The sequence below is a fragment of the Etheostoma cragini genome, chromosome 23 (assembly GCF_013103735.1).
Source record: "Etheostoma cragini isolate CJK2018 chromosome 23, CSU_Ecrag_1.0, whole genome shotgun sequence".
Classification (NCBI taxonomy): domain Eukaryota; kingdom Metazoa; phylum Chordata; class Actinopteri; order Perciformes; family Percidae; genus Etheostoma; species Etheostoma cragini.
The window spans coordinates 8,123,838-8,138,464 of record NC_048429.1 but is presented as its reverse complement, the minus strand read 5'-3'; the positions used below and the strand labels follow the sequence as shown (position 1 = coordinate 8,138,464).

Sequence of the window (14,627 nt, the reverse complement as noted above, 5' to 3'; positions counted from 1 at the left end):
GGGTTTACATACCACCATGGTAAGAACAACAGTAAGTTTATTAAATGTTGCTCTGAAGGTAACAGTCAGTCTGGGTGATCATTTAACAGTTTGCCTTTTATTTTTTTATCAAATAAGTTTAACTAATGTGGAGGTTTGTTTAAAACCGGTATAATCATTTGAATGCTCATTTGTAGCTCGTTTCTAGATCCCTATGTGGTTTCATTTGCTTTCATTCTCAGTTTCGACATATCCCTTTTGTCTTTACTCTGCACATACTCAACTGGTTCTTCAGCAGTGTGAGCTTATGCAATTGATTTGTCTATGAATTGAAAGAAAGCATCTCTCTCTCCCATTCCTGTCTCATATTGGCATCTAACAGCTATTACTGCTGGCTTGTTGGCTTCTTTAATAAAATTATTTTGATCCCTTGATCAATATGTTCGTGGTTAACAAACTCCCAAGAATTGATCACCACAGCACAGAAAAGAAGTTGCTAATGCATGCATGTGCAAAGAGGTAGTGATATTTATTAAGTAACATCAATATTTTGGTGTGTTTTGCATATCCTTACAAAATGAATATAATAAAGAAATGCTTGGCAAAAGCTCAGGATATAATAATGCGGATTTGGAGACAGAAGAAGAAGAAGAAAGGGAAATGTCCTTCCATTGTTTTAATGGTTTTAAGACAATCAGAGGTTTACTATGTTTCAGTTGCTTTAGGTGAGGCTATGTGTGCAATTAGCATGTGGGATGCAGTTAGAATATGCAGAAAACTAAACCTGGGATTTGGATAAAAAAGCACAGCCTATTCATATAATAAATACAACAGTAGTGGTCAGAAATAACATTTGGCTTTTTGTTCCATGCACGTGAAGCTGCATGCATGTTCTTTGTCAGTGAGGCTCATCAGGACAGCAAAGTCCTTGAGATGTGTGGAGGGCAAACAGGGACGTGGCCTTAGTTAATGTGCCAACAGGCAAACGTCTGATCTGTCTGCCCATATCATTGCTGGCATGAATAAAAAGGCACCCACTGTACACCCAGGCCTGGCTTTAACTCTGTCCTGCCATGCATACTAAGAACAAGCTCAACCAGTAGGGAGATTTACATGGTCTTGATCATTAGCATAGTGTTAAGGGATTATTCAGATCCCTGCCTGAAATCCCATAATTGTAATAGTACACTAAAAGTTATCTGCAGCAGAAAGGGCCCATCCCATTTCACAGAGCAAAGTTGACTTGTTGCCTATCATGAAATTTGGGAAGGATTCTATGAATAATGGATAGTGCCTGTTCTTAAGCTTGTATGTGGGTGTGTCTAAATCATTAATTCAGAACGGCAAACCACAAACCGGCAGCAAATACATGACCTTGGATTTGAGGGTTAATTAAAAGCAAATTAAAAGTCATTACGCCTGCAAAACACCTGCTTTTTCTGAAACAACACATCATAAAAAGGATGTCATTAATGTGCTAATACCAAATCCCTTTCGCTTTATTTATGGTTTTCTTTTAGTCAGCAACACAATAGGAGTGAATTCAGACATTATTATGCTCAGTCAATATTGACGACCAGCCCATGAGTTAATTGGAAAAGTAAACCTGCAAAGACTCAGGCTTGGACCTGACTAAGCAGAAGGTTCAATAGGATAATGGGAACTGGGGAAAAAGAAAATAATAACGTCTACGCAGGTTGAATTGCTTGGGGCAAACATGGGTGGAATAACACAATTGAGAGCAGACTGCTCATCAAAGGAGGCAATCTGGCTAAGCTTGTCCCTTCCCGTCGTGCAGCGTCTGCCAACCCAGACATGAGCACTAGTGATCTTCATCATAGCTCACCTCAGGCTAGCATTAACAGGCCACTAACTCCCTGTAAAAGCCTTCCCCTTAAAATTACTGTGATTTGGCAGGGTATTGGCAGGAACAAACATTATTCAGATAAACACACAAACACATAAAAAGAAATTAAAGCACACTGATAGACATAGGCTCACACCAGAGGTTGCACACATACATGTGGCACTTACCCAAACTTTCCTTTACCTCATTGCTATGTGCTGACGGCCGCCACTGTGGCAGTGCCTCTAAATCAGAGTGAGACCACTCTCACAGAACAGGGTGTGGGCGGGTTGGGGGCATTCGCTAAATGTGCCCCATCCAGTGAGTGGCTTGTCCTCTGCAGCAGAGCAGCCTAATTACGGTGGGCTCTGCTTCGACGGGAATTGAACTGGCTGCCAATACTATTGATAATTCACACAGACTAAGCTGTCACAGGGAATAGGGATGGGCAAGAGAAAATGGCTCCGTTTTATTAGTTTCCACTGCCCTTTGATGTGCAGTCAAGAGCGAGACATGCCAAGATACTCATGCCAGATGGAAGCACTACATCTGAAAGGTATCTCAATCCTTTTAACATAACTCTTTTTACATGTGAAACCTAGAATGATAGCTATTAGTGTCACATAGCCAAACATTACCCCTCAATTTATTCCACCGTGTTTTATTACTTAACTGGCCCAATACAAAGAACCTACAGGCAGAGGTGCTATTAAATATTTTGGGAATCAGCTTAACCCTCCATTGAGCGTTTCATTCTCCTACCGACATCTACGGTGGGGTTTGGTGGCCGAATAATTTGAGTTAACATAAAAACAAGAAAAAAGCAAAAACAAGTAAAACACTTTAATCGCCCCCTTTGGCGTAGGACTCACCTCTGGCTTCTTGACTCTGCCCTCCTGGAAGGAACACGTGCGAGGGTCATGGGTACAGTCATGCCTGTATTTACACCAGTGGCACTGGTAAGGACTACTGACACATGACAGACACCTGCGTGAAAAGCAGAGGAGAGGGAAGACAGTGTTGGGATTAGTATTGAACAACAGCAAATACACTTGAGAACAAAAGCTCAATATGCCTACTTACTTATGTACACAATATAATTGTCAACAGTATAAAAAAATTTATGTCCATTTTTTTTTATCAATATGGAGGGATGGTAATTATGACAAGCTGTCTGCTCACAAGAAGAGCTCTAAAAACTTATATGTAGACAAAGACTTACGATTTGTGCACGCTACAGTTGTAGAAAACAAAACTGGTATTTGCGAAGGCCAGGCCTGTCTCCTTGGACTTCAGATAGAGCTGCACAATCTGGTGGTCACCTAGAGAAAAAAAATTATAGTTAAAAGTATGTGGAATGTTGTGTATTCCGGTAAAAAAAGAGAAAAAAGAATAAGAAATATCAGAAGCAAGACTTTCTTTCGTTTTAGAAGTCAGTCTACAGTCAGTGCGTAGACACTTCTAAGATAATCCTTTTATTCTCTTGTTCACATATCTTTTTCAGTGTCTGGTCATATTACATTTTCCCATGAAGAAGAGATGACTACTACTTTGAGCCACAGGTGCTTAGCCTGTTGCAGTGGTAAAGGCAGTAGCTTTAGAGAGAAAGAGTAGAAGGGTTTAATTGGGTTGAGTCTCCCTATACCTGCCGCCTCACAAGCGACTATAAAGGTTGGTGCAGACGCATTTCCCATAGGATAGAAAATATTCCCCTGGAAAAGTCTTTGACAGTGTCTTTGACTATGTATTGGGGGAAGAAGTTAAAACAGTAACAGTGTTCTGTGTGTGTGAATGTGAGCTTGCAGCTCAACTGTATTTGGTGTGTCCTTTTGTCTGGCCCTAATGAAGGAGTTCATGTTTAATTCAACGGCACATCCACACATCTAACTGCTCTGTCTCTACACTATCTCTGTATCTCTCTGTCAGCCTCATCCCCACTCTCTCTCTCAACACAGGTCTCTTTCACTTCCTTCCTTACTTTCTTTCTTCTATGCACACTGTGACTCCTTCTTCTCCCCAGTGTCTCTCTCCATCTCTCTAACAAAGAAGGAATCATTCATCAATCACAGTAAAGCACCACTGACAACGGATCTGTCCTAATTAGGCCCCCTAAATGTTACCTTGAAGCCTGCTAACACTGTCTATCCCTCCCTCTATCTTCTCTCCCTTTATCTCTCTCCTTTATTTTCCTTTTTCCAACCAAACATAGCCTATTTATACATCTACGTTTGTACGAATGCAGCATCACCAGCCTTAAATGTGGTTTGACATTGCAAACATTAAACAAATGTTTTTAGTTCCCTGAAGCTCCCTCAGGCAGCCTGACATGTGAACATGTGTGCTGTCTATCTGAGGATTATTTAATTGCAGTGGTGTTGTGTGAAGCTCTGTTCATATGGGTGCACTGAATAAATGAAGGGAAATTTGAATATTTGTGCATGCGTACAGCTCAAGCCTAAGCGGTCTCACCAGTACTGTAATTTCATGATGATCTGCTCACTTCCCCTCTATGCACTTTAGACTATACTTATCTCGTGGTCTTGGCTCCAATATTTACAATTCTCAGATAACATTTTTGCAAGCGACAGACAGGCAAGTGTGAATACCCTTTTTCTTTAGCTCTCTGACATCAGTGAGCATTTCTTTGTATGTACTCTACATTTTGAGCATTATTGATGAAGCACCATCAATTTTCTCTTTTCATTCATTATTATTCATTTTAGTTTTTCTGTGGATGGACGGATTGAAGGACATGGCATCTTCTTTATCTTAACGTGAGCACCCATTAAGGGTTGGTGATGAAGGATTACCTGCCTGGGGACAGACCTTCCCTGATGGAAGCTTTGATCAATCAGATCAGGCTTAGTCAACCACAGAGAGAGAGGGGGATGAAGTCTAGGGGAATTAGCAAGAGAAAAAATACATCTTCCCGTCTTTACTTGCGGAATGAATATTGTCACAAATGTTTAAGCTGATTGTCTCCTGAAAGGAATCGAAACAGTGACATTGTCTGCAGGGACTATGTAATCTCCAGGCACTAAATTAGCCAAAATATTGTAGTAAAAACACTTATTTTTTATTTAGTATTGCAACTTGATATTCTCCTTTTTGCACTGGGGTTTATTGGGGTCCTATCACTCCCTCTGGATCATATTCACTTTGAGGGAGGGTGGTAAATAGATCCCACAGCAGCCTAACTAACATTCATTCAATTATCAAAACATGTCCTAAGGCAGAGCTCCAAGGCCCACTGAGTTACTGATGGTGATGAGAAAACACAAATTCATACAATACTCTTAACCCTAGGACTAGCATGCTTCTGCCTCATGCGTGCTCTCATGACACATATTTATGTTTGTATTCAACAGGTGCTCTAATGGTAATAACTAGTTTACACTGGGAATCAGTCTTTACATATATTTTTCCTAATATTAGAACAAACAATGATATTTTATCAGGATAATAGCTGTCTTCCTCCAAATTACCATAGATGTTAATGTCATGTACACAGATACAGTTTCTGTACTTGTTTACGATGCAAACTAAATGGCAACAGTGTGACATCCAACGCTGGCTGGTATGGAATAGTATATTTCCTGATCTCAGTTTGTTGCTTTATGGGCAAAAAGGTTGCATTAAGTCCACTCTTACCTTTGTCAACAATAATGCGTGGCATCTCTTTCTCAGCAGGGGAGTAGCACTTGATCCGGTTTCCCTCCACCAAACCATTCATCTCAGCCAGGTCCTCAAAGGTACAGTTGACGCCTGCAGAAAGTTCTGGGACATTATGGGCCTCCAGCACCAACTGTAGGGAAGGGAAAGATAAAAAAGGTGGTAAGCTGTCAGTATTTTGTGCCTCATTTTGCTCAACATTCACTTCATAGTCATTGCCTGGTTATAAGAAATGCAATGAGCTTATTAAAGTGATTAGTAGCTCTAATATTATGGTGCAAATAAAACAATAATTTTTAATGGCTTCATGTTCATGACAGCACACATCACAGTGAAAACCATTAATCATTTTGAAATACTTTTTGGGCTTTTATGGCCTTATTGACAGGACAGATTAAAGACAGGATAAGGGGAGGGAAATACATGCAGCAAAGGGGGTGTGTCGCTGCCTCAGCCTAAATGGGGCGCACATTCTAATGTGTGAGCAAAAAACTTTTAATGAAGCATGACAAAGTGCATTTTATAATTGTACCTATGGCCAGAAATAAAAATGATAGATCTGTGCCTCAACTGTGACAACAGTGCTCAGATTACCAGATCTGGTGAGGACTTCAGATCAATTTTGGAGACAATATGTTGTTCAAAGTATATTGCAGAAGAGAAAGCCAGCTCAAAGTTCTGTGCAGAGTAATGGTTCATCTGCAGGGTGGTCAGCTGCCAGAGGAGTTACTTGAGGACTCTTGAATGAGCAGTTAATATATGATCCGGCATCAGATGCATCCTGCCCTGACATCCAAATAACAACAAAACACTCTGGTGCAGAGAGATATAGATGAACTTAAAACTGAAATAAATAAATCAAATGTGATAGCCAAAACTGCCTCTCCAATTCTAGCCAGCTCCCATAATGCCTTGTAGTATTAGTGTTGTATGGATTTATCATTTATCATCTCTCTGGGTCAGTGATAAAAGAGTGTTTTTATTGGAAAAGTTAAAGAAATGATAAAAACAGAAAGATAAAGTACATGGAAAAATGAGGAGAAAATGGAATGTAAATGGCTGAAACGAAGTGCGAGATGAGAAGAGATGATGGACAACAAGAGGACAGAGACAACAAGAACACTGAGGAGAGCATACAGGCTGCTGGACAGGCAAGGGAAAGAGGACTTGCTTGGAAATAGAGAATGCAAATCTTCCCTCTTAATTTCAAAACACTGTGGAAGCTCTCTCTGCATCTCACAAAAAAACTGGCTTCAGGTGTTGCAGGAGTAAAAAAAAAGAAAAAAACTGTCCTTGAATAAGAAGGAAAACAAGAGGGTAGTGAAGCCAGGTGGAGTGGGGTCAAGACCAAAATATACATAGTGATGGAAAAGCATGGCTGCAGTGGGCCTTGGTCTAGGCATTGATTTGAGGCGCAGTCCATAGACCATGCACTTGTGATGTGAGGTTGAAAGCTACCTCAGCAGCAGAGAAGGGCTGACCTGCGCTGTTTTTATATTGCTGTTTAATGAAAAGACAGTGTCGCGGGTGTGAACAGATAAACAGCTTCCCATCAGAGGATGAACAGTGCATGACCGGGCTTCTTTTAAACATCTCTTGTTTGTTGCTCACTCTACTTCTCACCTTCTTAATCTCTCATTTTAATGTATTTTTCCTTTTAAGTCGCCATACCTTTAGTTTCCTCAATCACATTTTGAGTTGTCATGGCCAAGCCTAGCCACAGCAGGACTGTATGTGAATACATATGAAAAAAAAACTACTAATAAAACATCCGCCACACAAACACAAACCCACTAAGTTTACAGGCATTTATCCAGAAATAATATTATGTTTTTGTTTGTGAAAAAAACAAAGAGAGAATGAATGTTTCTGATTTCAGCGGTGGATTGTCTCCGTTTCTTTCAAGACTGCCTTGGCTTATCTTCCCAAACAATTATTTAATAACACAAAGGTCGAGGATGAGCCCCTGTCTGTCTGGCAGAATCTTCTGCCTTGCAATCTCTTGGACGGAGATGTGTGGCATAGCCTTTGGGTAAAGCCTGCTTGCTTGGAAAAGGTCAACACTCTCTAAAAGGATCAGGCTTGAGCAGCCTTAGAGAAAACACGCACATACCCCATATATATCATTGGGTGACACCTGAACACCTCTCATGTGACCCTCAGAGCAACACATGAGAAAAATCATTCAGGCTTGACCTTAGAAAATTATGGATATTTATGCACTTAGTCTGTGAGATTCAAAGCTATTTCCTAACTATATATCCACCATTATATAGGGCATGGGAATTGGAATGTAACATTGCATAAGGTGGTTAAGGTCAGCGGGATTTTCATAACATTCAGTGTTACAGCTTTAAATGTGCACTGAGGTTTGAGTAAGAAAAACAGCAAGCCTTGAGAGATATATAAATTGTCAGTCTGTTCTCCTGAACCTGCAGTACATTCGCAAACACAAAAAGGGATACACACATGTAGAGACACACCTACACAGCCACTTAATGCGAGTGGAGGGTGGGGGGGGGGGTCATTGTACAAATGAAATTGCACCTGTCATGTATCACATTCTCTCATCACAGGTACAAGTGCACATACACAGGCTCTGCTGAAAGACAAATGTTTGTATTTCTCCTATTCCTGCAGATGCTTATCTGAGCTCCTTGCACATAAATCAATACACTTAACCACTCTAAAACAATTCAGGCAGCTGTTTTGAAATGAAATGGCTGTTGCATTTAGTTGCCAACAATCACAATAAACACAGCTGAGCTAAACTGTGTGCTGTTAATGATTGTTGACATTTGTTGGGCGAGTGTTTCACTGGCCGGGACTGTAAGTTGTAAGGTCAGGATTTGAAGGATGCGCGTTGGCAGGCAGTAAAATGATGTAAAGCAGCATTATAGAGTTGACACTGTCTACTAATCAGTATCTAAAGCATAATTACATCGCATTAAAAATTATGCTTGAGTGTGTGATATTGTCAACCTTCCAGACAAGATTTTCTCACTAGAAACATATTCAGCTAGCCTCACTGTTTAGTGCAATATTGCCCCACTAAATCAAATGTCTGTTCAAATGTTTCTTCCTTATTGAATGGAAAATATATTGAATTACTCCTTATTTAAAAACACTTTATCCTTCAAATGGACAAGAAAGAAGCATAGTAATTAAGCAATAGTAAAGAAAACTAGTATCTATTTCAGGACAGCTGTAAAGAAAATCTGCACTGGTAATGTAGGCTAGATTAGTTAAATAATATGTAAATCCAGAGAGGAAATTCATGATATGACAAAAAACACTTTTAGAAAACAGGTCCTTGTTTCTAGTGTGTTTCTATCCACTCACCGTTACACTAAACTGGGACACTGAGATGTTGTTTGGGTGGACACTGAGACGCACACACTGTTTGATGTCTGATGCAAAGCGACGGAGCTCTGATGAGCGCTCGCATTTCTCCTTTCTGGTGCACCTGGAAAAAACACAAGAGAGGGGATGTTATTCACAGATGAAAAATGCACACACACACACATGTTGTTCAGATGTAACCTGACCAGGTCTTACCCCTTTCCACCTGTTGACACCAGGGGGAAAAAAAGAGTATGCCCCGCCGCTCTTTGACAGACAGAGTTATACACATTTATCATATTTCTTTTCTGGCAGTGTAGTAGCTGCAGTGGCCAGTGAAAGGAAACCCAATCTCTAGTGGGCAGGAGCAGTGGCATTTAAAACAATGGTTGCTCTATATGTGGACGTGAAGCCGGTTGGCTGGGAAAGAGGTAGACCTCGTCTTTGTAATGCTGTCTTAATGACTGGCATTCATGGGCAATGATAAGTGCAGGTGGAAATGTGGATGTTGGTGGAAGGGCAGGGATGGATTCCTCCGCCTCTTAATAAACACCAGGTGGTCTAACCCAGTCCACTAAACTCGTTTGGAGAATTGGGAGAACTGGAAATTTTGTGTTGTAAGAGGAATGTATGGGCCCCTGTTCAAAACACTATCCCCTGAAATACTGCAGGGTAACTCCCCATAGGTTTATCATTTAATCAATGTATGTAGGTAAGAGAACTGCAATTCATTCCCTCCAAACACTTGCAGTAGAAGGTTTATAAATTAAATATTACAGTAGAACTGGCTGACAAAACACTTATCAAGTCAAATTGTGATATAGCCTAAACCTTCAACTTTTCTCGACGCACACCACGCACGCACACGCACAATCCCCTCATAAACTTATGCAGGTTTAATCTCCTTGATGTAGACAAAAACATGCGGTGCAACCTGGCAAACCCACAGAATTCCCTAAAATTCATTCAAAGACTAACATTAAAAGAAAGAGGCAGTAATGAACAAATGAAAGAAATATCTTTGTGGTGGTTGATGCCTGAAATACAGTAAGACATAGACACTTTTTTATCCTGAATTGCAGACATTGTGGGAGGGAGGGTTTTGACCTGACATGCGTATTAAAAAGTTAAGCGGCCTAACGTGTAATAAAAAAGACATAAACAGACATAAAGAAAAATTAAAAGTATAAATCCTGTATGAGAGGGGGAGAAAAGGAGGAGGGGTAAATAGTGCCGGAGAGAGGGATAGTGGAAATAGAAAGCAAAAAAGAAGCTAAACTTGAAGGAAGGCAACCATTGTTGGCTTTCTGTGAAGCTTTCACAGTTAAGCCGGTTTGAGTAGGGGTTTAATCGCTTCGGGTTCCTTTGTGGTTGACTATCACTTCTGGCTGTTGCTCTTTTTCTACAACTGATTTAAAAAGACCACAATGTCTAAGTACCCCCAGGCAAACTTTTCACACAGAAACCCACATACAAACACTATATACTTGGTTTGTTTCCTTGCATACCTACAGGTCTATTGTTCACACCAATGGAAGAGTGTCATTGGCAGTGTCATTGTAAATCGAATTTCATGCCACAAAGACGTTTATTAACGTTTACTGGCACAATCTCTATAAGTGAGTCATCACTATGAGTGAATCATGACCAGTGAATAATAAATAGATGCATAAAGGTTTATGCCATTCTAACATTGTTGCCCTTTGTCTTTTAAACACACACAGACATAGTAAACATGCATCTATATGCTCTTCTCTTTAATATTTTTTATTTACAGCTACATTGTGAGCTACACGACATACTGTTAAGAAGTTCCAAGGCCACACTATATAGTGTCCTAAAAAACTCCGCAATATAAAAAGAAGTGTCCCCTACTCCTGCTACTTTTTACTAACAATCCCACAATGCAATGCCTTTTCTACATGTGAAAGTGCTGTTGAGTGACATTACACTTATCAGTGATGACGCGAAGTGATGTCTCAATCTCAATATCTCAATTTATATAGAGGAGGAGTGAACAAGGGAGTTATTTTAGAAGCAGCCCAAATCTAAATGGCCCAGGTTTATGACGTCATAAGACACTAGCTGCTGTAAATAACAGCAGGGGATGAGGAATGGCAGAAGGATGATGCAGGGAACCAAGACTTGCTGTAATGAATTGTTAATGTCCATCTCACAGCAAATAACCTTTTTAGGCTAGGTGTGTGATTCACAATGCATAATTGGTGAAAATGTGCAGTTTTATCATCTGCCATACAGTTACAAGCCAAGATGTAATATTGTAATAAGGCAGTCTGAGTTGATGAGTGCAACATCTAGACCTGGCATATCTGGATTGGGGCCTGTTAATACCTTATCATTAGAGAGGGTATATATCTCAGGGGCTAATTTGTTTAGCTTGTTATGCAAATGTACAGTAGACATGGACATTTTCCATTACAGATCTTTAAAATACTAATATAACATTAATTAATAATATTAAAATACCCTCACTCAACTCCAACAAAGAACATCACTCTAAAGAAAAGTGATCAGTGATCACAAACCCTTTCGGAATAATTTGCTACTTTGCTTGAGTGAGTGTCTATGAGACCCTTCTGTCATACCATCTCAGGCTAAAACTAATTAATTTACATGTGAAAATAGGGATCTCATATTGTACCTAATTTAAGTTTTAATCTTTAAGTTTATTATATTAAAATAGTAATTGTTTAATTATTTTCACAATTAGCTGTTTGATCTATAAAATATCAGAAAAGGTGAAAAATGTCGATCAGTGCCCAAGCTACCAAAGCCCACAATGAAGACTTCAAATATCTTGTTTTATCCACAACTCAAAGAAATTTGGTTTACTGTCATAGAGGAGTAACAAAACCAGACAATATGTACATTTACCAAACTGGAATCAGAGAAACTTGTTTTTCTTAAAAATGTAGACAAACTAATTAATTTAAAAGTTGACAACTAAGTGATTAATCCTTGCAGCTCATGATGATGACATGATGTTTTCATTGGCAGCTTTTTGCTGTACACATTTTATGTTCCATTTTCAGACTTGATTCAGTTCTAAATACTAAATTGAAAATATCGTAATAAGAGGTGGTAGTGCAAGCCAGTGAATTGTATTGCAAGTACCTGGGTGACCTCTGTTTGTCTACGGAGATGTCTTATAGCCCTGCAGGGACTGTAAGTTTCATCTATTTTTCAGCGACAAAAGGTCACAGACTTGCTGGGTATAGTAGGATGAAACAGCCAACAGGTTGAATTATTAACTTTTACATCCGAGACACGGACCATGCAGGGACTGCAACTCAGCTGAATGAGGGAGGCTTTTTCTTTTCTCTGCCTCCCTAAGGGTTAGACAATGGCAATGGGGGTATACCGCTGTATACCCCAGAAGAAAACTCTACCGAGATGCCAGTCGGTGACACCAGCTGACAGATACATGTTTAACTTTAAGAAGTGGTCTTGCATCCTGACTATATCTCTCACCATATGTAGGACATGTACACATATTGATTTGGATTAACCCAAATGTCCACACCAATGTGAAGGGGAATTTATGTAGCTGATTTGGCTGATTTGGGGCTTCAATGAAAGAACATCGAAGATAATGCCCTACAAGGTTTAGCCGATGTAAGAGGGAAGTATTATCAGAGCAAAGCACTGTATAATTGTTTTCAATTACTATCCACACAGACCTTGAAAGAAATAAAGATTGAATCAATTATAGCAATATGAAACAATCCCGCCCTTTGTAAACATCAAAGAGTATACCATTTAGAGAACCCCAGAAATCAAAGCTGATTTGATTTTGAAAAACTGTCATAAAATGCCTGACTGAGGCTATCTTTTTTGTGAAGAATTGGATGTCCAACGTCTATTCATTTGGTTAGTAAATACCGCTGTTGTACAGAACTGTTGGACTGACTGGCAATGACACATTATGAGAGAGCAAGCTGAAAGGATTAGATTGGCCCTGAACGGAAACTAATCTGCACTCTTGTTTCTCCCAGTCTTTGATAAGGTGACACAATTAGAGTGAGACAGAGGAGAGGGCAGAGAAGGTCCCAGTCCCGGCAATTGTTGCTGATGAGGCTGTCATGGCCATTCACAACTAGATTGTCTTGTAGATAATATATTTCATTGTGCAACATTTGTCATTTAACTCCGTTGATGATTTAATTGATTACAGTACAAGATGATCACATTATTCCGTCCAGTATGCGCACACAGAAGAAAGATATCCATAATCACCATTAAGTGAAGAATATAAACAGGTCTAATTCACTGAAAACCTTGTAACATGCATGTGATTTTTTAAGTAGCTTTTAAATTGAAAAGGGAAAATCACTGACAGCCACTGATTCAAAGTTTGGTTTTTAAATGTGCATATGATTTACTGCAAATGACTGTAGACTGGATAAAAACAAAGAGAACAAAGAAAGCCAGAACTCAAAGAGCAGAACTTTGTTCAAGTAACTGCAAAAAACAGAAATGGCAAAATTTGAATCAAGAAACTTAAATAAACACAATGGCAAAAGTCAGTATCAAGCATACTTGTTATATTTTGAAAGCATGAGGACAACCAGGCTTCATCTCTTTTGGCTGGTGGCAGGGCTCAGGCGAGCGTAGAAAAAGAGAATACAATAAAGAGGGGGTGCAGATGTATCTGGCCATGTGAGACTTCAGGTGTAATGCACATCTAATGTGAGGCATGGAGAAGGTCAAGCAGGCTAGGAAATGAAAGCTATTAAATTCTCACAAAGCTGAGGTCCAGCCATCCTTAGCTCTATCAAATGATCATGTCACTGGAGAAAACACATGTGCTGACACACACACACACACACACACACACACACACACACACACACACACATATAAATATGCACAAGAATTAAAATGTACAACAAGCTCCGTACTGCTGACTGAAAAAAAAAGAGGGACACTTAAAAAAAAAAAGGAGGTTAAAAAAAATAAACGGACACATTTAACCAAAACTATCTGCATTGGTAGTTAGCAGTAAAAGTAATCGACAAAACGTTCATTTAACCAAGGACGTGCACTAAAGCACTATCTATCATGACACATCTCTTTTTGATCTATATGATTTCCTTCATTCCTCCTCTTTCTTTCACTGAGACATTGTTTTCACTGATGTGACCTCATCTCGGTTTCTTTTTTGCTCATGAAAACTCATGCGCTGACACTCACGCAGACAGACTCTTACACACACACACACACACACACACACACACACACACACACACACGCACAGTGATCAAGAAGTATATATGTGTATATAAAGTAAACACAGAAATCTCATAATACATGCATGCAAATATTTTTGTAGATTACACAACTGAGTTCTGCCTTTTCAGTGCAGTTTGTGGTACATCAATGCACAACAAATAGGCACTCTGTAGCACTCTGTAGTCCAGTCTGAAACCCAATTACCATACTACCCCATGCATCATCAGCCACTATGGAATCCTATACATACTAATAGCCAGAAGCTGTTTGTTAGTCTAGAGCAGGAGCTACATTCAGCTTCACTACATCTCTCATTTCTACAGTGCATGTGACCACAGCCACACATGAACACAGCTGAACACACACAGTCGATGTGGCTCCTGGTCATATCATTAAGAGTGGCGGTCCACAGAGCAGAAATCCGCATGGAGGGGCCGGTGGGAGAGTCATTATCTGGTCCACTGGCCATGACCCCGCTACTCCCGTTTGTGGAGACAGAGACTTAGAGACACACACACACACACACACACACACA

At 39.8% G+C, this 14,627-nt stretch overlaps 1 protein-coding gene across 2 annotated transcripts in view; it reads right to left on the bottom strand.

The window, feature by feature from the left end:
* The window catches only part of plxna4 (plexin A4), a 226,569-nt gene that overhangs the window by 64,974 nt on the left and 146,968 nt on the right, over window positions 1–14,627 (bottom strand). For both annotated transcript variants that reach the window (XM_034863434.1, XM_034863433.1), the window contains exons 6-9: window positions 8,840–8,963; window positions 5,477–5,630; window positions 3,048–3,147; window positions 2,698–2,812 (exon numbers count right to left, since the gene is read on the bottom strand). In XM_034863434.1, coding sequence (XP_034719325.1) covers window positions 2,698–2,812; window positions 3,048–3,147; window positions 5,477–5,630; window positions 8,840–8,963 — 493 coding nt within the window. The remainder of the gene's footprint in view (window positions 1–2,697; window positions 2,813–3,047; window positions 3,148–5,476; window positions 5,631–8,839; window positions 8,964–14,627) is intronic.